General features: G+C 37.7%; 1 protein-coding gene across 1 annotated transcript in view; it reads left to right on the forward strand.

Annotated features, from left to right (window-relative positions):
* na (sodium leak channel non-selective protein na) overlaps positions 1-27448 on the forward strand; it is a 228890-nt gene that overhangs the window by 86439 nt on the left and 115003 nt on the right. Inside the window, exons 7-9 of the mRNA XM_089091203.1 lie at positions 16015-16265; positions 19444-19665; positions 20481-20648. Of these exons, the coding sequence (XP_088947329.1) occupies positions 16015-16265; positions 19444-19665; positions 20481-20648 (641 nt within the window). The remainder of the gene's footprint in view (positions 1-16014; positions 16266-19443; positions 19666-20480; positions 20649-27448) is intronic.

Genomic DNA, 27448 nt, shown 5'->3' on the forward strand with positions numbered 1-27448 from the left:
AAATATTCCAACTCTTGCATTTCAACGGCATAAAATCAAAATGAACTTTGAAATATCAATCACATTTAACTCTGACTAGTTAAACCACACCCGACCTCTACTGAAATATTCCATTTCGTTCATTTCAAGGAATGAAATTCAAAATGAACTTTGAAAAATCAAGAAAATGTAACTGTGACATGGTAATCCACAACCAAAGACTACTGAAATATTCCAACTCTTGCATTTCAACCAAAAGAAATTAAAAATGAACTTTGAAAAATCAAGAAAATGTAAATTTGACAAGGTAAACCACAACCAAACACTACTGAAATATTCCAACTCTTACATTTCAACGAAAGAAATTCAAAATGAACTTTGAAAAAATCAAGAAAATGTAACTGTGACAAGGTAAACCATAACCAAACACTACTGAAATATTCCAGCTCTTGCATTTCAACTAAAGAAATTCAAAATAAACTTTTAAAAATCAAGAAAATGTAACTGTGTCATGGTAAACCACAACCAAAAACTACTGAAATATTCCAACTCTTGCATTTCAATGAAAGAAATTCAAAATGAACTTTGAAAAATCAAGAAAATGTAACTGTGACAAGGTAAACCACGACCATACACTACTGAAATAGTCAAACTCTTACACTTCAACGAAAGAAATTCAACATGAACTTTGAAAAATCAGTAAAATGTAACTGTGACAATGTAACTGATAACCAAACACCACTGAAATATTCCAACTCTTGCATTTCAACGAAAGAAATTCAAATTGAACTTTGAAAAATCAAGAAAATGTAACTGTGACAAGGTAAACCACAACCAAACACTACTGAAATATTGCAACTCTTGCTTTTCAAGGAAAGAAATTCAAAATGAACTTTGAAAAATCATGAAAATGTAACTGTGACAAGGTAAACCATAAGCAAACACTACTGAAATATTCCAACTCTTGCTTTTCAACGAAAGAAATTTAAAATGAGCTTTGAAAAATCATGAAAATGTAACTGTGACAAGGTAAACCACAACCAAACACTACCGAAATAGTCCAACTCTTGCATTTCAACGAAAGAAATTCAAAATGAACTTTGAAAAATCAGGAAAATGTAACTGTGACAAGGTAAACCACAACCAAACACTTCTGAAATATACCAACTCTTGCATTTCAATGAAATAAATTCAAATGAAATTTGAAAAATCAAGACAATGTAACTGTGACAAGGTAATCCACATCCAAACACTACTGAAATAGTCCAACTCTTGCTTTTCAACGAAAGAAATTCAAAATGAACTTTGAAAAATCAAGAAAATGTAACTGTGACAAGGTAAACCACAACCAAACACTACTGAAATATTCCAACTCTTGCATTTCAACAAAAGAAATTCAAAATGAACTTTGAAAAATCAATAAAATTTAACTGTGACAAGTGAAATCACAACCGAACGATACTGAAATATTCCAACTCATGCATTTCAACAAATGAAATTCAAAATGAACTTTGAAAAATCAAAAAAATGTAACTGTGACAAGGTAAACCACGACCAAACACTACTGAAATATTCCAACTCTTGCATTTCAACGAAAGAAATTCAAAATGAACTTTGAAAAATCAAGAAAATGTAACTGTGACAAGGTAAACCACAACCAAACACTACTGAAATATTCCAACTCTTGCATTTCAACGGTAGAAATTCAAAATGAACTTTGAAAACAAGAAAATGTAACTGTGACAAGGTAAACCACACCTAAACACTACTTAAATATTACAACTCTTTCATTTCAAAGAATGAAATTCAAAATGAACTTTGAATAATCAAGAAAATGTAAATTTTACATGGTAAACCAAAACCAAACACTAATGAAATATTCAAACTCTTGCAATTCAACCAAAGAAATTCAAAATGAACTTTGAAAAATCAAGAAAATGTAACTGTGACAAGGTAAACCACAACCAAACGCTACTTAAATAGTCCAACTCTAGCATTACTACAAAATAAGTTCAAATTAGCTTTTAAAAATCAAGAAAATTTAACTATGACATGGTAAACCACATCCAAGCACTACTGAAATATTCCAACTCCTGCACTTCAACAAATGAAATTCAAAATGACCTTTGAAAAATCAGGAACATGTAACTGTGACAAGGTAAACCATAACCGAACACCACTGAAATATTCCAACTCTTGCATTTCAATGAAATAAATTCTAAATGAACTTTGAAAAATCAAGAAAATGTAACTGTGACAGAGTTAACCACAACCGAACACAACTGAAATATTCCAACTCTTGAATTTCAACGAAAGAAATTCAAAATGAACTTTGAAAAATCAAGAAAATGTAACTGTGACATGGTAAACCACAACCATACACTACTAAATTCTTCCAACTCTTGCAATTCAACGAAAGAAATTCAAAATGAGCTTTGAAAAATAATGAAAATGTAACTGTGACAAGGTAAACCAAAACCAAACACCACTGAAATAGTCCAACTCTTGCATTTCAACGAAAGAAATTCGAAATGAACTTTGAAAAATCAAGAAAATGTAACTGTGACAAGGTAAACCACGACCAAACACTACTGAAATATTCCCACTATTGCATTTCAACGTAAGAAATTAAAATTAAATTTGAAAAATAAATAAAATTTAACTGTTACAATGTAAACCAAAGCCAAACACTACTTAAATAGTCCAACTCTTTCTTTTCAACAAAATAAATTAAAAATTAACTTTGAAAAATCAAGAAAATGTAAATTTGACAAGGTAAACCACAACCAAACACTACTGAAATATTCCAACTCTTACATTTCAACAAAATAAATTCAAAATGAACTTTGAAAAATCAAGAAAATGTAACTGTGACAAGTTAAACCACAACCTAACGCTACTGAAATATTCCAACTCTTGCATTTCAACTAAAGAAATTCAAAATGAACTTTGAAAAATCAAGAAAATGTAACTGTTACAAGGTAAACCACAATAAAAAACTACTTATATAGTCCATCTAATTCAATTAAACTAAACTTATTCAATATGATCTTTGAAAAATTAAGAAAATGTAACTGTGACAAGGTAAACCACAACCAAACACTGCTGAAATATTCCAACTCTTACATTTCAACGAAAGAAATTCAAAATGAACTTTGAAAAAATCATGAAAATGTAACTGTGACAAGGTAAACCATAACCTGTGTGTTTCTCTGTGTGTGTGTCTCTGTGTGTGTCTCTCTGTGTGTGTGTCTCTGTGTGTGTGTCTCTGTGCGTGTGTCTCTGCGTGTTTGTCTCTGTGTGTGTGTCTCTTTGTGTTTGTCTCTGTTTGTGTCTCTGTGTGTGTGTCTCTGTGTATGTGTCTCTTTGGGTGAAACAGTTTGAGGAATTTTAGGATATTATTTTATAAAAAAAAATAATAAATTTTAAAAGAAAAAAACGTTCTGGACTGTAATTTTGTGCTTGGGGGGGCCGGGGGAGGGCCTTGGGGGTTCGGGGGGGGCGTTGGGGGGCGCTGGTGATCCTTGGGGAGCTTGGGGGGCAGTGGAGGGCCGGTGGAGGGCCTTTGGGTGCCTAGGGGACTTTTGGGGACCGGTGGAGGGCCTTTGGGACCCCGTTGGTCCTTTGGGAGCTCGTTGGTCCTTTGGGGAACGGAGGAGGGCCTTTGGGACCCCGGTGGTGCTTTGGGAGCACGCTGGGCCTTTGGGGATCGGCGGCGGACCTTTGGGGCACGGGGAGGGCCTTTGGGTGCCAGGGGGCCATTTGGGGACCGGTGGAGGGCGTTTAGGAACGCGTTGGTCCTTTGGGAGCTCGATGGGCCTGTGGGGACCGGAGGTGGACCTTTGGGGCACAGGGAGGGCCTTTGGGGCACATGGAGGGCCTTTGGGTGCCTGGGGACATTTGGGGACCGGTGGAGGGTCTTTCGGACCCCGTTGGTCCTTTGGGAGCCCGGGGGACCTTTGGGGGCCGGGGAGGGCCTTTGGGGCACAGGGAGGGCCTTTGGGGGTCCGGGGGGACAGTTGGGGGCCTGGGGGACATTTGGGGCCTGGGGATGGCCTTTGGGGGTCTGGGTGGGCCTTTGGGGGCGCCGGTGGCCCTTTGGGGAGCTTGGGGGCTTTGAGGACCAGTGGAGGGCCTTTGCGGCACAGGGCGGGCCTTGGGGGCACAGGGCGGGCCTTTGGATGCCTGGGGGACATTTGGGGACCGGGGGAGGGCCTTTGGGACCCCATTGGTCCTTTGGGAGCTCGATGGGCCTTTGGGGACCGGTGGAGGACCTTTGGGGCACTGGGAGGGCCTTTGGGGGTCCGGGGGGACAGTTGGGGGTCTGGGGGACATTTGGGGCCTGGGGATGGCCTTTGGGGGTCTGGGTGGGCCTTTGGGGGCGCCGGGGGCCCGTTGGGAGCTTGGGGGGGGGGCTGTGAGGACCGGGGGCTTCCTTCGGGGTTGGGGTAGGAGGATTGGAACCCTTTGGGGTTGGGTTCGAGGACCTCACAACACTGTTCAAATGAAGCTTGTGTATTATAACGACCACACTCAAATTCTCTTCTAAAATCTCTTCAAAAATCTTCTTTTAAAATGTCTTTATCTGTTTCGCCGAAATAGTTCCATAACCTGTCTAAAACGGTTTCGCCCAAATAATCCCTAAACGTAAATTCAGCGTGTTCCTTTGTTATTGGCATCTCTGTGCTAACGCATTTCAAATTAATAGGAAACCTTCTCGCGCGCTAAAACAATTCATCGCTAAGATGTTTCTTGCCTAATTGTTTCCATGGCCTTTGGTTATTAATATCTTTTGGAGTTCCACCAGTAGAACTGATCCCGAGGCGAAGACATTAATGACTTGGATCTATTCCTGGAGAAATGTTTCTAGGCGAAAATTTTTAAAGTCTGACAGATGATGTCATTGATTGATTGATCTGTCAAGAAAGGGAAATTAATTTGTTGTTTCTAAGGGGAATTATTGATTCACGATAGTTGAATTGAGGTCGACAGCACAGGTGTTCCAAATTCCGGGTTTTTGTTGTTGTAAGTGCACGCTCTCAGCGAATGTCAAGGTCGTTGTTGTTGTTGTTGACACACTTTGATTACGCAATCAAGTTCTCGGAAATTTACTTCCCCTTCGAGTCCTAGATCAATAATATTGTTCCCGTTAGAATTCAATGCGCATGTGCAACCTTCGCCCCGGAGTTATTACACATAGAAACATCAAATAAATCGACCTTGGAAAAAAGAGGTCATTGACCCCATTACGTAATCATTCTCCCTAGGGAGGCTATGCCCTTATTTGGGGTGCAAAAAAAGTTGTAGGTGGCAGCAGGGGTGAGCAATGGGAGTCAATAAGGCCCTTCTACTGGCATAGGGGTTTTGCGCCCATCTTTTGTTAATTTCTGCTCGTTTTGAGTTCGACTCGGTTAATTATAGTAATTTCTGTTCGTTTTGGGTTTCATTTATTTATCGATGCTTATTTGTGGTAGTTTCACGCTTGGTAGATTATTTTATTTTATCTTTGCTCATTTTTTGCTATATGGAGTTCTTTACTTTTCTTTGAAAAATCTATTTTGTAGAAATTTTTTTTATTAATAAACTAAAACCCCGACCATAAACTTGTTTCTGCATCTCTTCAACTCCGTCTCAACAAGTGTGAGTCAGAGGCTAGAGTACGCCATTTCAACCTCCAGAACTTGAAAGCTCACAGAATCAGAGATCACTTTTCACGCTGTGGAAATCTCAAATAAATGTGAACCCCTCAATTCCCTACCTGATTCTGAGGGAGCATGGGAAAAATCCAAGTATAGCATCTTGAAAGCAACTGAATTCTCTTTTTGTTGAATGCGGGCACGCAAAGCCCATTGGCTGCCAAATGCATCCCTGAAAATCACTGAAAAATCCAGTCAAGTTTGCCTTACTGGCAAGACGCCAACGTACCCCGAGCTGAATGGTGTTAGAAATTAACCCGTCCATCATGACAAGAAACAGTTTGTTAAGGACAAAGCTAAGGAGCTAGAAGATGCCACTGGTAAAAGAAGAAAATGGGCACTGAACAGACATCTTTGAGAAAAATTAAATAAAAAAAAAAAGTTTTTTTAACTGAAAGTAAGGAACGACGTTAAAATTTAAAACGAACAAAAATTATTCCGTATATGAAAGGGGCTGTCCCCTCCTCAACGCCTCGCTCTTTACGCTAATGTTTTTTGTTGCTTAAAAAAATAGATTTGTGAGAAAGTCAAACTTTAGCGTAAAGAGCGAGGCGTTGAGGAGGGGACCCCCCCTTTCATATACGGAATAATTTCTGTTCGTTTTAAGTTTTACCGTCGTTCCTTACTTTCAGTTAAAAAAATTGTTTTTTTTATTTAATTTTTGATCATTTTTGAATTAAAACAGGTTTTGATGTTGGCTCACCGTACATGAAAATTAAAACAAAATTTGCATATTAATTTTTCTTTTATTTGGTTAAATGGCTTTCTCGAAACTTGTTTAATTTTATTTACGAACGTTTTTATTGGTAATAAAAATACGTAACATACGAATTAACTTACGTAACGAACTTCTATGTTCATAGATTTTTAATATGTATATTAGGGGGTTCGCCCCCTAGTCAATACCTTACTCTTTAAGCTAAAGTTGGAATTTTGTTCCAATTCTTTAAAAATGACCTCTTAATCACAAAGGTCGTTAATTAGAATAAATAGCTCTTATGAAAGTAATAAAAAATCTTTGGCTTAAAGAGCGAGGTATTGACTAGGGTTTGGACCCAATCATATACGTAATATTTTCTGTTCGTTTAAAGTTTTGATGTTGCTCATTACTTTCAGTTGAAAAACTTTTTTTTATTTAATTTCTGATCTTTTTCTTTAATAATGATGGATAATCCGGCACCCCCTTCATAGCAATGTCCCTTCCCCCATGAAAACTTCCTTCATAGAAAGATCCTCCCATATAAACCCCGACCCATCCCCCCCACCCCACCTACCAGAAAAAATCCCCCCTGAAAACGTCTGTATTCTTCCCAATAACCAATACTATATGTAAACATTTGGTCAAGTTCATAACTTTCAGCCCTCCACCCGGGGACTTCGGGGGATTAAGTCATCCTAAAAGACGTAGTTATCATATTTTCAACCATGCTGAACAAAATAGTTATCTCAAAATTTTGATCGGGTGACTTTGCGAAAAAAATGAGCGCGGGAGGGGGCCTAGTTGCCCTCCATTCTTTTTGGTCCCTTAAAAAGGGCACTAGAACTGTTAGTTTCCGTTCCAATGCTCCCTCCAACGATATTCTAGGACCACTGGGTCCATACAATCACCCCTGGAAAAAAAAACAAAAAAAAAACAAACAAATAAAAACGCATCCGTGATCTTTCTTCTGGCAAAAAATGGAAAATTCCAAATTTTTGTAGATAGGTGCTTGAAACCTCAACAGTAGGGTTCTGTTATACACTGAATATGATGGTGTGATTTTCATTAAGGTTCTATAACTTTTAGGGGGTCTTTCCACCTTTTTTCGAAAATTAGCCAATTTTTCTCAGGCGTGTTACTTTTGATGGGTAAGACTAAACTTGATGAAACTTATATATTTGAAATCAGCATTAAAATCCGATTCTTTTGATGTATCTATTGGCATCAAAATTCCAGTTTTTTAAAGTTTCGGTTACCATTGAGGCGTGTCGCTCCTTACTTACAGTTCGTTACCACGAACTGTTTGATACTCTAGCTTGAGAGATGAAAAAATCACTTCTCCATCCTCTTAACACCGATTCTATCCCATCTTCTAACCCAGATCTATAAGAACCAGGTTTTTCTCGCTTGCGATTCCATTCGGCAGTCCTAAGGTAGGACCATTTTCCCTCGAAGAAGTGATTAAATCTACAAAGAGATTGAAAAATAAACCTGTTCTTGGCACCTGCGGCATAGCTGCCGAGATCCAGATGTATGAGGACTCCTTCCTTGTTTCTGCGGCTCCAAACACTGTTCTGCATAGTTTTGTGCACTGAGGTCATTCCAAAGGATTGACGGGATGGAATAATCCTGTCAGTATGGAAATGGAAAAGATCCACCATTCAATACTATAAATATAGGGATGTAACGCTAATCTCCGTGTCTCCTAAACTGCTTGCCAAGACCCTCCTTAACAGGTTCTCCAGCAGACTTAAAAAAAACCGAAGAATTGAAAAAAAAAATAAGCAAATTCACGCCTGATCCTTCAACGATTTAAAAGATATTTACTCTGCAGAGAGTGATGGGGAATATGCGGAAGTTTCAACTGAAGGCGTTAAAGTCTTTGTTGATTTCAAAGCAACTTTTGAACTCTGTAGACACGAAGCCCCTGTGGCCTAGACTACGAGCAACTGGTCTGCCCCAGAAATACTTCTTTCTCTTTGAGAAACTCTATGTACAAACGATGGGTTTTGGCCAAGTCAACGGGAAGTGTAGCCAGCTATTCAACGTATATAAAGGAGTTTGGCAAGGATGCGGCACAGTTCTCAAAGTGTTTAATTGAGCCATGAATATGTCATGAAGAGGACGACTACTTATCTGAGAGTAGGCCTGAAGTCTATCAAGAGAAGGTTCAGTCGAGAGTGACGTCAACGGAAGAATCGTCAAGGAATCTTCCACTCTAGGGAGACTTAACCAAATCTGGCACAACCCCATTGTCATCCACCTCACAAAGATGCGAACACCTAATGCTTTTTTAGGCCCAGTCTTAATCTACGGTGAATAGACTTGACCAAGAACCACCAGAATAGGACTCAAACTTTATAACTCCGGAAGATAGAAGAACTCCACCTGTATGATTTTATCAGCAATGCCAACCTCCTGATCGGAACGAAGCAGATTCAATTTATTCTGCAAGCAGAGCAAAGTACACTAAGATGGTACGGCTATTTCCTCCAAATGCCAAAGAAAACTCTTTGACACATTGCCTATGATTTTAACCCCTTGGTCACTGGGTTGAAACGACCACGTGTCATCCAAGATTGAAATTATCCTATAGTCTTCATCAGTTCCTAAGCAATACAAGAATAAGATTTGAAGATATACCCACGGCTACTCAAGAGTAGATGTCCTAAAGGAGGATGCTTTCTGCTCTCTCGACGTTAGTACCAAGTAGGTAGGAGAATTAAGCTAGGTAAAGTAAGTATTTGTATAACCTGGATGCACATCGCTGTAGATTTATCATTTTCTCTAAAAACAAGTTATAATTAGAAGTTCATTTGACAGTATTTTTACAGTCTGGACTTTACCGTGAAGAAATGCTAGAGACCACAGAGCCTAAAGTCCCAATACTTTTGGGCAAATTTGGACAGAAATGTTTAGATTTTTTCTTGGCCCTTCTGCCCAAGTTGATATTCAAGGTATATATTTCAACACCACAAGATTAACTTCCTGAAAGTTCCAGCTTTATATCAAAAAGCTTTATATCAAGCTTTATATCAAAAGCTCTTCCTAAGATAGTACAGACACGGTATTTTTTTAACCTGGCAACACATAATCATTCTGATTTACCTTGCGACATAACAGTGACTGTTTCTAGGTGTTATTAAATAAAAATAAAAAAAACAAGTTTTTTTTCAATTGAAAGTAAGGAGCAACATTAAAATTTAAAATCAAGAGAGATTATTACGCATATGAGGGACTGCCCCCTCCTCACGACCCCATTCTTTACGCTAAAGTTTGAATTTTCAAAGTTTTGACTTTCTGATAGTTTTTTTTATTAATGCTAGGAAATCCAGATTCCCTCTTATGGAAAATCCCCCCCTAAAACTCCTCCGTGAAAACATCCTCACACGTAAGCACCCCCCACCAGAAAATCCCCCTGAAAATATCTTTATACTTCCCAATAGTGAATACGATATGTAAGCAAAGGGCAACCCCTTTTTTTCAAAAATTAGGCACATTTACTCCGGCTAGTGACTTTTTATGGGTAACATTAAACTTAATGAGTTTTATATATTTTGACTAAGCATCAAAATTCAATTCTATTGCTATATTTATTATTACCAAGACTCTGTTTCATACAGTTTTGGTTATTATTGAGCTGCATCGCTCCTACTTACAGTTCATTACCACAAATTGTTTGATAGCTGCTTACAGTGCAAATACATTTGGGTCGACCAGAGACAAAAACATTAAGTCCCCCCCCCTCCGAAAATTATAATTTCCTCCCGCGCTTCCAGATCCCTTGTTATACACTACTGGGAAGTTTCAAATCCATCCCCAAGCCGTTCCTAAGATATCTTAGATGCTGGGTTTTGATTACATGGATGCAAAAGACCTCTTTTCATTTACCCCGCTACTCAACTGTGGTCAGTTCACAGGAGTAAAAATGTTCCTGTGATTCTGATTCAAAAACATTTCAGCATTTTCCTCTTTCTCCAAGGCAAGGATTTAAGGTTCTTTCCGCAACCCTCCCCTTTTCTATTCACAAAAACATCTAAAAATTTCAGCTTCATCTCCTGAACCGTTGCCGATATGTATATATACTAATTTGATGTCCTGGATACAGATAGTATTTTTGATCAACCTGTTCCAATTTCTCAAGTCAATATCTGAAATTAACTTGAACACCCTCCCCCAACTCTTCCCGAAAGTTCCAAATTGATCCCCGTTGCTATCTAGAATAAAGATAAGGTAGCAGGTAAATTGTAACCCTTCCCTCGCTATTTTTTATATTTATCTAAAGAACCTCTCAATGACATGTTGTAAGTTTCAACTTTTTCAATCTTTTTTAAAATTTAGGTATCCCCACCATTACCTCCAAGATTCCAAAAATATGGTGAACCTTTTTCTCTTCTATTTTTATTTTATTTTTTCCTAATCTCCTGTGACTATGACACTTACGAATAACATTTTCAAGGTCTTGTTCTTTAGTTCTGAGCTTATACACGAAGTGAAACCTTACCAGAAGGTTCTAGCTCTTTAGCTGCTCATTCCCACCTGGTTGGCCCTCAATCAGAACCAGTGTTGACACTACGAATTTTCCAAACCTGTGAAAAAAGTTCCCAAAAACCTGTGGAATTCGTCAAAAAACCTGTGACCACTTTCAGAGCGTGTTCAGGCCTTCTTACTACAGTTTAGTTTTGGTACTCCGAAGTAGCAACGCTAGAACGCTAATAGCAAAGATATTTAAACCTGGGAAGATCTGCCTCTGGCGCAAAAACACGTCACGGAAAATGGACAGGCATGCTACCTAGTGGTCTGCAAGGCCGAACCGAGAGAGGGGCTAAGGGGCTTTGAGCCCCCCCCCCCGTAATGTTTTTATGACTCGTAAAAACGTAACAAAAATAGATATAAACAAATTTTTTGTGCGTTTTTTGAGGTTTTTTGTGTAAACCCCCCCACCCGAAATTTTTTTTTAGTAAAACCCCCTCCGACAGAAAATCCTGGGTAAGGCCTTGGTGGTGTGTTCCCTGCATGACTTTTGCAGACATTTCAGGCTTTGACATTAATGCTACCAATAAATTAAATGTAGCGCTTGTTCAATTTCAATAGATGGGAGAAAAATATCGTCATCGAGAATGTCAACAGAGCAAAATTTTATATCGATACCGCTACCTATCTTAGTCGAAAAGTAAAGAACCAATCATCGAGAGTCATTTTCACTTCGACAAATGCATTAGTTATGCGAAAAAGATGACAGTCGTTGATCTTCGGTAGCTATTAAGGATCTTTGGGTGCGACAAGGTCCGAACTCGCTGTAGTAAACGGTTGCAGTAACGTAGTAAAGGCTGTAACGTAGGAAGGCTGTAGTAAAGAACGGCTGTAGTAACGGAATGTCTATTTTGACCTACGATGACCTATATGGTTTCAAAGTTGAAAACCATATTTTTCAATTCATATGGAAAAACGTGTAATCACCTCCGCACGGTTTTCCGCATCGTGTAATTGCACCTTAATTTCAGATGCATAGTATTTTCCTTAAAGACCATGTGGGAAAATGTGACCTTAGAAATGACTGGAGGCAATATTAAATATACGTTGATTCTTAGTCTTCATATCAAAGTTTTTGGCGGCGAAACTTTTTTCTTGGTTTTTGAAACCTAGCTGTGGATTAATTTTAATTCCAACTTTTTACGGGTGATTTCGGGTCACATCGAATCAAAATTAAAATTACTATATGTAGCTCCGTTTCTTTTTAAGTTTATCTGAAATTTTTCAATTCGAATTTCAATTCGTTTAATTTTTATTCTAATTTGTTTAATTCTAATTTCAACTTTGTAATTTTAGTTGAATTTTTGTTTGAATTTTAATTCTAATTTTAATTCGATATGACCTGAAAACCTCCCTTTTTCAAACAGTTCGTGGTAATGAACTGTAGTAACTGTAGTAACTGGTAACGAACTGTAGTAAGGAGCGACCCGGCTCAATGGTAACCGAAACTCTAGAAAACGGGTTTTTGACAACAATAGATACATCAAAAGAATCAGATATCCTTTCAAATATATAACTTTCATTAAGTTTAGTCCTACCCATCAAAAGTTACGCGCCTGAGAATTTTTGGCTGATTTTGAAAAAAGGGGGAAACACCCCTAAAAGTTATAGAACCTTAATTAAAATCACACCATCATATTCAGCGTATTAGACAACCCTACTGTGGAGGTTTCAAGCTCCTATCTACAAAAATGTGGAATTTTGCATGTTTTGCCAGAAGAAATATCATGGATACGTGTTTATTTGTTTTTTGTTTTTTTTTTTCCAGGGGTGACCGTATCGACCCAGTGGTCCTAGAATATCGTGGGAGGACTCATTGGAACGGAAATTAAAAGTTCTAGTGCCCTTTTTAAGTGACCAAAAAAAATAGAGGGCAGCTAGGCCCCCTCCCACGCTCATTTTTTTTCCAACGTTTGAACGTCATTGAAATCTGATTCTTTTGATGTATCTATTGGTATCAAAAACCCGTTTTCTAGAGTGTCGGTTACCATTGAGCCGGGTCGCTCCTTACTTACAGTTCGTTACACGAACTTTTTGATTGGAACAAAATTCGAACTTTAGCTTAAAGAGTATTGACTAGGGGGCGAGCCCCCTAATATACGTATTAAAAATATATGAATATAGAAGTTCATTACTTAAGTTAATTCGTAAGTTACGTATATTTATTACTAATAAAAACGTTTGTAAATAAAATTAAACAACTTTCGAGAAAGCCATTTAACCAAATAAAAGTAAAATTAATATGCAAATTTTGTTTTAATTATTTATGTACGGTGAGCGAAAATCAAAACCTGCATTAATTCAAAAGCGTTCAAAAATTAAATAAAAAAAAACAAGCTTTTTTTAACTGAAAGTAAGGAACGACGTTAAAACTTAAACGAACAGAAATTATTCCGTATATGAAACGGGCTGTTTGACTTTCTCACAACTCTTATTTTTTTTAAACAATAAAAAACTTTAGCGTAAAGAGCGAGGCGTTGAGGAGGGGACAGCCCCTTTCATATACGGAATAATTTCGCTTCGTTTTAAGTTTTAACGTCGTTCCTTGCTTTCAGTTAAAAAAAACTTGTTTTTTTTCATTTAATTTTAAGCAAGAACGACATAGCCTATTAAGAATATATTTACTACTAGGGTTTATTCCCTGAATCCAATGGGGTTGTTACCATTTCGTATAACAGTCTAAGGCACTAAACGTCATTTTCGTCGACACGTAAACTCTTCGACAGCCATAACATCGACACATCAGTTCATCGGCAGTCACAATCACTTCCTGTCTCACCGAGGACAGCCATAATATCGACCCATCATTTCGTCGACAGTTTTTTTTTAGATGAAATGACGTGTCAATGTTATAGCTGTGGACGTTGTGACGGGTATTGATTGTGACTGTCGATGAGTTTACGTGTCGATGTTATGACTGTCGACGTTGTGACTGATTTGTGTCGATGAAATGACGAATTTTATTGATGAAATGATACTTTTTTGTCGATGAATTGGCGGTTAGCGATTGCGACGGATTTTGTCAATGAAATGATCCTTTTAGTCGATAAAATGACGGTTTTTGTCAATGAAATGACGGTTTTGTCGATGAAGTGACGGTTAGCAATTGTTGATGGATTTTGGTCAATATCAGTAAAAAACTTTAAATGTTAAATAGTTCTCTTTAATAGTTAGAGAGGCTAAGTCTCAAGGTTGAATTTTAAAAGGAACAGGGACTAAAAAAGGTTGTGGGGTGCACGAGTACCCAAAGATCTAGTCAAGTCTGAACAAACTTATCAACGTAGTAAGATTGGGGGTCTCCAGATGTGCTACGCACAAACTCTAATATTATCCTTTTAGTATCTGTTTAAGGGAAAGCCAAAAGAGCATTTATGTGTTACGCGAAGGATAATGTAATCCATTGCCAATCTATTCTGCTTTCAAAGTGTCGAGATCGTAGCTTGCTAGTCAGAGATATATTGAAAAAACACAGGTAGTCAATGGAAGCAATGCCGTGCTTAGACAGACCGATTTTGCATGAAAATCAACCGTTTTTCATCGCCATCGCTTCCGAACGTGATCATAAGAAATCGGCCGATTTTTGGCAGAGAACATGAAATATTCAGAAGTGGCAGTGAGAAATTCACAGCAAAATGTTTCAAAATTTTACCCTTCTTTTTTTCTTTTCATAATGAATATCTGCTTAGTTATAGAGGATCTTGTACCCTTGAACAAGGGTGATCAAGTTAGTAATTTTGCTTACGTAATCTGACATTTAAAATTTTTGCTCTCCAATCGACCGACTTCTTCAAAATCGACGAGTAACAAGGAACTTTCTTTAGAAGAAAGTCGGCCGATTTTTGTAAAAACAGTCGTTTTTTATCGCCGAAAAGTCAATTATTGACGAATAATCAGTCCGTCTAAACACGGCCTAGTTACGGATGAGTAGTATAGATCAAAGATGATTTAACAGGAGATATTACACTGACCATTTTGGTTGGCTCCGGAAAGCGTTCAGAACTCAAAATATCCAATCATTAGATGGTGTAACAAACCATTAATCTATCACTTGTTCTATGGCTAAACTATGGGAATTACGACCAAATCGTAGTAAGTGACGAAGATTTCAATAACAGATGACTGTTGTCTTTATCCATACTTTTTAGATAAGGTATGGAAAGTTTGAACAATTGCTAGTAAGTGATAAATATCCAAGCCAGAAATGGCTGTAATTTTGTGTGCCAATGAACAAAATAGGAATGTAATATTATCTTCTAGCGGAATTATCTCTGGCATAGACCAGTGAAGTCAAATTCTCAAGTCCGATATCTTTTCAAAAAAGGTTCAGTTTGATGCTCACTGCAATGGGCATGAGTTCAATCAATCCCTTTCTTTTGATTTTTTTTTTTTCTACACAGACATATACGATTGTCACTTTGTATCTAGAACCTAGTAAAGTGGAAACCTCAGCCCATAGTTACAAAAAGTTGAATAACATGCTTTAGAAAAAAAATTGGTGCGAAAAAATATTCGAATTATACTGATTCAGGAACCGTGACTATTCAGATTTAACATTACATTTTTTTTTTATTGCGAAAACATATCTTCCGAATTTCACAAAGCCTGAAAAATGCAATGAAGCTTTAGATTTATGATTAATAGATGTTGTTTCCTAGTCACAAAAATAATCCGAAAATGTGAGCTCAACAAAATTCAACTTTTAGCAGAAAATTAGGCCATATTAGGAATCTTTAGCACAAAAACCTGTGACTTTCTACCATTCGGCCGCAAGAACCTGTGAACCGGTGACCATAAAAAAAAACCTGTGAAGTTTCACAGGAAACCTGTGACCGTGGCAACACAGATCAGAACATAATCTTCTCGTTCTTTATTGGCAATGCCCGGTACAATAGCATTAGTATCTTGTTTATCATATTTTATGGTATAATTATTTCTTGCCTGATTCTCTATAAGAGAGGAATTCCTGTGATTTCGATAAGATGATTATTTTATTAATAGTTAATATATTCAGTAGATACTTATATCTTTGAAATATTTCATAATAATAGTATTTATTGAATTTTGAAACTAAAAGTATTACATAATTCAAAAATTTGCCCTTTTCAGCAACAAGTATTTTCACCGTGTATCAAGCTGCTTCTCAAGAAGGTTGGGTATTTATCATGTATAGAACGATGGACAGCATGCCCGGTTGGAAGTCCGTTGTTTACTTCACAACACTTATATTCTTTCTCTCATGGCTCGTCAAAAATGTTTTTATTGCCGTAGTAAGGGAAACGTTTAATGAAATAAGAGTACAGTTCCAGCAAATGTGGGGAAACAGAGCAAATCGCCTTACAGATGACAATGAATCTAAAGTAAGTTCCTCTTTTTTATTTTTTTATTTTTATTTTTTTTAAATGGATAAAAAAAAATACCTATAGCACCTGAGAGGAATGAAAAATAAAATCTGATTAATTGAACTAGCTACTTGAAGTCTTGCATAACCACATAAAACTTAAGAGTAAGGAAAATCAGGAACGCAGTTTTAGATGAAAAAACCTTCATATACAATTATCAGTTTTTTGGTAGCAGTGGGTGCAAGAGTTGTGAGATAGAAACTTGAGTGAAAAATCAGCAAAAATAAGCTAAAAAATATACCATTAAACAGCTTAAAAAGGGCGAAAGTTTCTTTTTGAGGTATAGTTTGCTTTGGGAACCAAATGATTTTTGAGGTTGGAATCTTTAGGGAGTTTTGTGATATTTGCGATATTTGTGATATTTGTGATATTTGATATTTGTATTGTGATATTTGCGAGATTATATACTAAAAACTTCTCCTAAAAACTATACTAAAAACTAAAAATATAAATAAAAATATACTAAAGCCTAAAAATAACTAAAAATACGAGTACTAATAATACTAGAAAAAACTAAAAATACTAAAAATAAAAAAAAATATTCTAAGAACTTCATAATTCTGGAATGGCCCAAGACGTTTTTTAGTCTTGGCTTTCAAGCACGAATCGACCCAAATGAATCAAGGGGACACTTTTTTTTATGTTCTTGGCACCTCAAACAAATAATTCGGCTCCGATATATAAAAATGTGTTTTATGAAAGGCATCACATTTGAAAAAGAGAGAGAAACTTCTTTTTACTGCTATTAACAAGCAAAGTTTATTTTGGCATCAAAATAAACTTTATTTGTGCAAAGTTTGTTTTGACATCAAAGATAGGGTAGAAAAATTTGACATTTAAAGCTTATATACATTTTTTCTCTTTTTTTACTATTCTAACGAACAGGAAAAACGAAAGTGTTTTGTTTAGTTGAGCTTTATTTATTTCAGCTCTATTTTCACATTAGTGAGGAAAGGAGAGACAACGGGCTTATAAAGATAAAATGAAAATTTTTTATTGAAAAATTAATTGTAGAAATGTTTGTAATGGCCTTAAGATCCGAGTAAGCTAACGAAATATAAATGGGATATACCAACAGAACAGCTGAGTTAAGAATAAAGGATATATGAGGATATTAAGGATATTAATAATACATTATTTTCAATTTATTTTCCACATAATGTCTTTGAATTTCGAATGTTGATTCCCAGAGCTTCAAATGCCGGGAATATAAAATCTTATGATATAAGAATTGCATAAACTTTAAAACTCAAAGCTATTTAACACAATAAAAATTATTTCAGTGTTAGTTCTTGAAAAATATGTATGAGCTTTTTTCCGCCCAAATATTACCAGTTCCCACAAAGATAAATATGTAGTTTGTGTTTAGGTACTCCATATAAGCATTTGAAAAAACAACAAAAAAGGAACTCGTAGGCTGCTATATATTACTTGTTAACCTAACTACACCTACACACTTACTTAATCATCAATCTTCATCTCTTGTCATGCATCAATGGCTTGCGTAAGTTACCTTGGCTAGTCATACTTCAAATGCCCAACAACCTCACACACGCTGTACGTTTGTTTAGTGGCAACTCTGAAGGCTATTATAGATTGGCTCTTGAGTCATACATACCTCATGGCTGCTGTTACCAAGTGGTTTTTTAGACATTCTTTTTTATTTCTGTTATATTTTTCTTTTTCAAACATTTAGGAAGTCCTTTGATATTCAGCGAGCTAAACAGATCGTCTGGAGCCTGTTTTCCTCCAAAGTCAAAATTAGGGCAATCTACTATTGCTGTGAAATTGCTTTGAAACCGATCCAAATTTAAAACATTTTACCTAAATTGTTTAAAATTTTCCCATTTTTGTATTTACATTCACACGTAATCAGCTGTCAAAGAAAAAAAATATTGGTACGGAAAAATCATTGAAAAATTGGAAATATGAAGCCAATTTCAGCCAATTAGCAATAATTAAAGTTTAAAGGGATTTTAGATCAACATTATATGGAGCCAAATCAATATTATAGATGATCAACTTTGTTGTTTTACCAAATATTACAATTTTGTTGCTAAACTATACCTTTAATCCAACACATTTTACTCTAAAGACATGGTCCACCCAGTGCTTTTGCTCCATCTAGCTCTATCATATTCCATCTAGTGCTTCTGCTCCATCTTAAAAACTATTAAAGGGATCTTAGGCTTCACGAAAGATTATTGACGTGTTATGATTTTCAAGTAACAAAAAAATGCCAGCCCTAGAAAAAAGAATAGAAACGAAAGAAAATCAAGCTTCTCAGACTAAAGTTCTTTCTAATGAAAAGAGCGCAGCAAATTTAGGTGCGAATACGATGTTTTGGTTCAATAGAAAACAATCATTTAATTGAAATTGATTAATGGAATTTAAATTTTAAGTGGTAAATTTATCTCAATATAACTTTGGGTTCTGCTGAAGAACTTTTTGCAGTAAAACAATTAAATACAATTAAATAATATTACTGCAAACTCGCTAGAGCGTAAAGGTGTTTAAGATATTCACTCTGGGGTGGCTCGCTTTTCTCTAATTTTCAAGAATTTCAAATAAGTGTCTGAATTGGGGCCACTTTTTTGGTTTGATTTTCATTTTCCCAGGAACGATTTTATTTTAAGCTTAGTGAACTTTTAAGCGGAAAATTTCTTTAAAGTTTTGTTCATTATGTGATCTAGATATTGTGATCAAATCTTTAAATCTTTGTCGATGAGCCCTTCCCACTTCATCCCAGAGCCTCCTAATTTTGTTTAGTATGTCTAAACGGTATAAGCTTTGGTAACCTATCAACGCTTATCAAATTATTCTGTGATAATACAGTCGCTCAAATAAGTAGCTTAATCTATTCTTACACAATTATGAAATAAGCTCTGGCAAATTTTTTCAGCTTTTTGAAGCGCAAAATTCTCTGAACCATGCTTTAGAAACCTCACTACAGTGACTTCTAAAACCCTAATCGTAGCTCTAAGACTTGTCTTCCTATTTTTCCAGACTTTTCCAACTTAAAAAAGGCCGCGCCATTTGGCCCTACACTTTTTGTACTTAAGTATATTCTACTTTTTTTTTTAATAATACTACCAAAGTGCACAAACTTACCAATGACCAACTTTATGAATTCTAGCTCTTGAAAGGGTCAGATACCAATTGGCAGGTGATAGCAGTTACAGATTCAGCCTCAACGCGACGCGCGGCAAGGGTGCTTATAAATTTCTTAAATTCAGCAACGTTTCACATTCTCATCATAATTGTCATCCTTTTGAATGCAATGGTCATGGCCAGTATTAGTTACAAGCACGACGGAAGACCAAGAGAATCATTCTATCACACACAGTATTATATTGAGGTTTGTTTACTTTCATTTTTATGGTTGGTACTACACAAATATTCAAATTTCCTTATTTGTTATTTATTATGATCCATCGCAGTGGACTGGGAAATAATACAAAAGAAAACTTCATGCAGGAAGTTAGAATATCCGTTTTAATATTTTCAAACCTAGACCAGAGCCTTGTATTTTAAAGAGATTAATCATTTCTTTACTCATCCCAGAATTTGGGACTATACAAATTAATGCTCCGTGAAAAGAAGCCCAAAAGTTCACTTTGAAAAGTTCATATTCAAGCCATTGCCTTCTTTTTTCTTTTTTGAGGGGGGAGGGGGTCATGATACCCTTTGGACGTGCTCTTCCTTAACTAATGAATATATGTAGCCTTTGATCACACAAGGAGCTTCTGAGATATGGAATTTTCTATTAACAAGCCAGATGACAAATACACAATATCCATTTCACAAGGCACAGATTTAATGTTTGAACTCATCAAGTATATAAAACTACTAAATCGTCAAAAATGTCTGTGTTCAGTCGTAAAGCAGCCTGTGCAGAGCGTAACACCGCACTCTTGGCAGTAGGTAATTGAATTCTCCAGTCATCATCACCTGGACATTGACGTTGCTTATCTCTTATCAGGAGAAATTTCCAAGCCAATTGATCCGGAGCTAGGAACTGGTTATAAGGCTTCCTTTCTATCAAGTAATGAAGGGTTTTTGCTTTGTTCAAGCTCTGCTTCCAATAGTGAGTTTGTAACAAGACTTTTTCCTGCACATTATATGTATGTTTATAGACTGATGTTAGCCCTAAGGTGAATATATCTATTCTAGGTGGCGTTTACAATCTTCTTTGATCTTGAAACATTAGTAAAAATTTGGATTTTCGGCATCACTGGTTATTTGAAGCGGTCAATTTTCAAATTTGAACTCCTGCTAGCACTTGGAACTACGATTCATGTCATACCTCAGTTTTATCTTTCAGCCTTTACGTACTTTCAGGTAAACAGCTTAAAAACATTATTTATATTTTGGACAGAGAGTTGATGAAAGTTAGAGTAAAATTAAGCAATCTATAAGAAGAGGAATTGGGGCCACAAAAGAGGGAGGGGGAATGGGTTCATCGTCCAAATACTTTGAAAATCTTCTGTTTTGTCAGCCCCTCTCCTGAATCCTTTATCCCCCCAAAATAAAATCTTTGATCTCTATATTCAACAATTTACAGGTCATATACTTGGACATTCTTTTTAGTAGGAGAAAAATAAGTTTTGACCAGGAAAAAATTGGTACAGAAATGGTTTCTTCACCATCCGGACCGGAAAAAAATGCTTAACAACATATCAAAAATCTAAATCTCTAGCTCGATGCAAAATTGTTTTTTTTTAATGTTTTTTTTATTTATTTTCTCAAAAACCGGGAAAAAATTAAAAACGTAAACTATAATGTTTTACACATCTTTTTAGATCAGATTTCGGCTCTGAATTCACTTCTGATACTCATTCTATTACTTAAGCAAAATAAAAATATTTATCAGCAAAAAAAAAATGGGGAAAAACTTTGTCTTTGGGGAAAAAAACTCTTACCAGTGTTTATCAAGGTCTACTACGGAATAAGTTTGTCGTTCTTGTAGTCTATTTGGCTATATAAACGAAAGGCTTAGAAAAAAAAAGACTAAACAACAATAAACAGGAATGACGAAACACCTCAGCGCCAAACACCATGAGACAAGGTAGGTTCTAACTTATGTTCTTGTGTTCAGAGAAAAGCTTTTATCTTATGTTTCAAATATATAAAAATTGCACATCATCAAAATGTAGGAACTAGATTTTTCATCATCACAGTTAACTGTTATTCTTCTTCACTAAGTTCTTCTTCTTGAAACTTCAAATTGTTGCACAAGCTTCCCTCACAGGTACGGCAGGCTATAGTACACTCAAGTCCGTTTTTCTTACAGGTACACTTTTCACTATCACAGCCGTCAATACGACACGAGCATTTGATAATTTTCAGCAGCTGAGATGGAGCGGCAGGGAGATCTGTTTTTATTGGCGCAAAAACTTCGTTATCCTGCAGTTTCCATCCCAGGCGTAAAGGGTCTACTGGGTTCCCAAGCCAGATTTGAAATTGGCAGTAGACACGTAGCGAGTGGTACTTCGCTGCTGCCTGAGTTGGTGGCAGTTCTTGTAGATGCACGACAGTGGTGGCAGTGCTCACTTTTCTGTGAAAGATCAGCTTTCTGGCAGTGTCCAGGTTCGAAACATCAGGGCAACCGTACAGTATCAACAATGCTCGCTCTCCTGCTGCCACAATATCGTCAAGCGATGCGAGCTTGTCGCCAAATATAGCAGCGCTGTCCCTGAAACTCTTGTTGAAAAGTAGCAGCTGAACGGCTTTGCCCTTTCCTATTCCGTAAAGTTGAGAGGTTGTGTCACAACCCAGCACGGCATGACAGAACGGTATCAGATTGCTGACATCTGTTCCTAGCTTCTGCTTCATCTCACTAATATCCCAAGCTGTACTAGTACCGCCAAACTTAGCTTCAGGTGAGAAATATAAACGCCCGGAACGCAAATCTGATCGACTGATCAGAAGAACCAAGATGTCAGTATCATCAGCAACCGCGTTTGTGTCTGTAAGACTAGCAGCTTCTACGGCTTTTTCTATAATCGGAACGTCGGCGTCTCCTTCCGAGTGGAAAATTCGGAAACCAACGGCTTCCAAATGGTTGCCGAGCAGTTTCAGGAAACGTCCTTTGTTTGTCTTACATGAAAGAAACTCTTCTTTCTTCATGCAGAGGGTCATCTCTTCGGTGAAAAAGACTTGGCGGCCAACCATCCTTGCTCGACGTAAATGGGTAGCATCTTTGATTGCCGGACCACCTTCATATCCATCAAACACAACGATCGAACAACGAAAGATGACCTTGAAGGTTGACCCTAACTTCCATGGAACTCGATGTAGAAGAGAACCACCATCCAAGACGATGTTACACTCAGAAGCAGGTCTTGAGGGTGACTGAGTCTCAATCCCGAAAGCCTGAAAGATCGCTTTTGCAAGCTCTGGCTTATTTGCTTTTCTCATAAGGCCATCGCTTTCGAAAAGAGAAGGAGGGATCGTACAAAGTTCGTACTTGAAGTATTCTTCTCGGAGGTCAGTTCGTTGGGTTACTATTATAAGCCACTGGAAAAAGAGCGCCGGATCTATGTGCGCTACCACAGAGGACCCCGCCTTTTTGGCATTCATTAGGGTCACTTGGTCTTTTTTCTTGAAGACTTGCTCCTTCAAGGTTTTTTCCGTCATCTTACTTAGAATCAACTTTCCAGCCACATCGGCCTCGTCAACATTAACATCTTGGGAAGAAGTTATGCCGTTGGCAATGTTTCTAAGCAGATTGTCACCTCTGAACGGAGAAGATTCCCCGAAGTATCCGACGAGTTTCTGGGTATCGTCGAAGTCACGCTCCTTTCTACTGGAACTCATGTCGTGCTGCTGCTCACTTGTCGAGTAACCAATTTTTGTCAAATTTTGCATCAAGAGGTTGATCGCCAGGCATACTGGTCTTGAAAGAACCCAAATGGCACTCTGCTGTTCTGTCATCCTACCTCCAGTTGTAAGACCGCCCGATGTTTTCAGACTTCTCATATACTCCTGCTCGATGACAAGATCTGCCGAGAGCCCAGCCCAGCGTCGCTCTGATCTTCTAATGGTGTGACCTCCCTGTTCAAATGCTTCGAATACTGGTGGGTGACTAGTTTGAAGCTTAGCCATCTCTTGCTGGTATATCCAGACCGACTTGACATAGAGGTTATGTCCAGATGCTGCTAGAAACGGAAGCATCTCTACTGCAGATTGTAGGTGCAAATCCTACAGGCCTAGTCTCTCGGCACGTATGAACTTAAGCAGTATCCCAACCATGTGAAGATACTGAAACCAGAGCTTCGCAGTTCTCTGAGTCAGCAGGTCTTGGCGTCTCTGCTTGAGAAAGTTTTCAAGTTGCTTGAGCTGGGGATCATGACTGAGATCTTCGGGTGGGAGGTATCCATCCAGTACTTTAGCGAAGACAGTAGACATGTCTAGAGACGTCAACGTCGCTTGCTCTTCTTCGAGGAGATGAGCATATATGGCCGAGCTCACGAGAATATGAGCTCGAATAGCTCAAGAAATCGTTTTTCCAGAAAGAATTTGCGGCACTGCACCAGTCGCGTATCCCAATTCCAGAACCTCTTTCAGACAAGAACCTTGCATGAGGTGTCCTATGCATCCGACAAAACTCATCATCAAATGAAAACCGCCTAACTTGAGAACAATACTACTCAGCTCATTCGTCGTGTCCGACTTGAAGATCTTCATAGACTTCCACCGGAGCGGCTGGTCAAATGTGAGAACGGGTTTGAATCCGTAGGTTCTGCCTTGCGAAGCTACAAAGCGCATGGTTGAGTAAAGGCAGGATTCGTTGCTAGACGGGAGGTCAATCATCGGCAAAAACAAGACGCTTGCCTTGCTGCGAAGGTTTCCCGTTTCAGGATGTATTTGGTTAGAGAAAACTGACTGCATGAATCCATTCCAACTCGGCCTTGGGACATTCAGGAACCCGGTAGCTAACCAAAGCTGATCGAGTGAGGCATACGGGTCGTTGACATTTTTTGCCAGGGATCTTCTTATATTGCACCTTTGAAAGCACTGTCTCACTTAAGCGGTAAGGGTAGATGGGAATTTTTCCTTTTTGGGCTACTTCATCTAATGAAACTTCAACTCTCGGAATGGGTGATCGGCTGTTACTGAGAGGAGGCGTGACTGTTGCTAGCAGAGCCATCCCATGGAAAGTGTTTCTTCCGTCCATCGTGCAAACATCGTGATCTGCATTATCAGCTACATGCTGCACAGGATGTGCGGAGGTAACTCCTGCAAGGCTAGATTCATCATGGACTGATGCACAGCGTTTAAATTTCTTGACTTCAGCATAGGAGGAGCAAAATCCACGGCTGTGTAAAGTGTCAATAAGAAATCTGGACTTGAATGGTGATCCAGTTGCACTGCTAAGCCTAGTTGCAGTGGACAAATGAGGGCACGCGGGCGAACTGCTTGAACGATGGAATTGCCAATGGCAAGCACTTTGAAAGAAACATCGGTTCCAACGAATATTTCATCTAAGAACACCATTAGGCTATCAGATAGAGAGCCTTCCAGCTGTTCTCCAGAAGAAATCTGTTTTGCGGTCATATATGATTCCTTCTGTGCTGGCAGTCCTTTGATATCACTTTTGATAATCTTTGCTGCTGCTCTAATAAGCTTAATTTTCTCACTCTCTTCGTTATCGGTTTTGTCCAAGCAATAAAAATTCTGGAGTATCGCTGATGCTTTTTCTTTGAATGTCACCACGTCAGCCTTATCGTCAATAGTTGCAAATACTAGCTGGTCACTGAAATGTTCCAGAAGCTTGCTCTTCAAGTACTTGTTACAGTACGGTTCAATGTCTGTCCCATTCAAAAGCTCTCCCATTTTAACAACAAGTTCACTGACTGTATACTGTTCTTCGTCATTTTCTTCGAAAAAATTAGCCAGCTTCAAAAACGACTGATATCTTTCATCGTGACCTGGCCACCCCCTGCTCGGACGTTTTTTATCTGGCGCAGTATCTTCGAGTATTCCAAAAAGTTCTAGCGTCACAAATCTGGCTGGAAGGCTCTTATTTAATCAAAACATAGAAGAACAGGCTGCGTGATAAATAGCGTCAACTGCGTGCAGGTCTGACACTGCACATATTCGGCGGAAAAGTTATTTGACCAATCATCATCACGGCTTTTGCACACTGCCTTTATACTCTCTTCAAAGTCTTTAGTCCGAACCTTGTACCACTCGTGTCCTTTTCTGTGGCTAGTGTTGAGATTTATCCTTGTAGTGCAGAAAAAGCAACACTCTTGGAAGTTGAAACTTGGAGTCCGTGATCGGAGTACCACTTTTTCTGCTTCCGTCTTTTATTGCAAGGTTCGTCGTCTCTCATTCTCAATTTTCGACAGGTATATTTTGTTTATGAAAGTCTTTCTGCAAGCAACATGGACTTGGTTCCCTGCCTCGACAGAGATGCTGGTACCTCTCGTTTTGCTAGCTTCATTGATCGCCGTAGCTCCTTTTTCTGTCAGTACCGACGATTCTGAGGTGTCTATTGAACGTTCACAAAGGGTACATAAAACTGCGGTCTCAGCCATCTAAAAAAGAGAGCTGGGAATAAGTGAGCTGTCGGTGAATGTTACAACGAAAACCCTGATTCTGAACCAAAAAATCTGTAGCTAAACCCTCCCCAGTTCAGATAGGTTACTAAAATAAATGAACTGTTAATCTTATTGAAAGCCGGCGTCGAGTATCATGGGTGCTTTAAGGATTCTTGACCAGGGAAATCTGACAGTCACATCCGCGAAAGGGACCGGCGATAGTCGAGAGTACTCTCGCTTCCACTAGAGAAATAGCTTTTTCGTTCCGCCTAGCGGCGTCGACCGTGCTGCACTCTAGCGACTTGTTTGCTGTACTTAAGTTTTCTTCAGACAGATGGCGCTGATAAAATATGTGTCAGAAAAGAGAGGTAGGACGAGCGTAGAGTCTTCTTTCCTTTCTATATTTCCTTCCTCCGATTCCTTTCCGCTTCCTAGTAGTTACATTAGAAAAGCATCGGCAAGAAAAACAAACAAAAACGCACCTGTGTTAAATCTCTGCTTGGACTCCAAAATACTTTCCATCTGAGAAGTTTTTTTGCAGATAGGTGGCTCTACAAGGCTCGGTAGACTGAAATAACTTTGAAAAGAGTGTAAGACCAAGGCATGGTGTAACAGAAAGTGAATATCAGAAGGGACTTTCCAGCTGGTTGAAAATGTCACCAATAAAGCTCGGTAGGAAAAGAAATGGATTCGGAACGCCGGTAGGCTATTTGTTCAGATGGGGAAAAATGAACCGAAAATTCGTGCTCCTCTTCGAAAAATACCCCGTGATCGTGTGTCGCTTGATTTTTTTTTTTTTTTTTTTTACTTCAAAAAAAAAAAAAAAAAAAAAAAAAATTAAATTATTAAAATTTATTTTTATGTCTAATAAAAGATCACAAAAACAATCGTTTCTTAAAAGGGAAACCATCAATAAACTACTTTTCTTTTGACGGTTCCTTATTCTCGGATTCTGGAAATATCTAAAATATAGGCGCAAAAAACGTGAAAAAAAGGGAATTTCGCAACGGGATGGAGATTTAGATTTTTGATATGTTGTAGAGCTCTCTTTTCTGAACACAGTGGTGCAAAAATAATTTCTATACCAATTTTTTCCTGGTTCGACCATTTTTTCCGTATCTTTCCCCTACTATTTATGTCATTAAATAAAATAAAACAAGTTTTTTTAATTGAAAGTAAGGAGCGACATTAAAGTTTAAAACGAACAGAAATTATTCCGTATTTGAAAGGGGTTGTCCCCTCCTCACCGCCTTGCTCTTTACTCTAAAGTTTGACTCTTTCTCAAAACTCTATTTTTTAAAACAATAAAAATGGTAACAATAACAGGGGTTACTATTGAGCCCGGTCGCTCCTTATTTATAGTTCGTTACCACGAACTGTTTGATTAATTAAAAAAGCTTTCCAGGAGAGAAATATTTTAAATAAAAGTCAAGGGCAATATTAGACTTAAGACGAGCAGAAATAAAGTCCTATTATAATTCAATTTTAAAACGAAAAGAAATTACTATTAAAAAAATGAAACCCAGAAAAAACAGAAATTAAAATAAGTAATCATATAAAACATCAAAATAACACATACTGATCGGGGAGGAG

This window comes from Artemia sp. Qi Xiang Cuo, chromosome 6, assembly GCF_049724085.1.
Source record: "Artemia sp. Qi Xiang Cuo chromosome 6, ASM4972408v1, whole genome shotgun sequence".
In the NCBI taxonomy this organism is placed as follows: Eukaryota; Metazoa; Arthropoda; class Branchiopoda; order Anostraca; family Artemiidae; genus Artemia; species Artemia sp. Qi Xiang Cuo.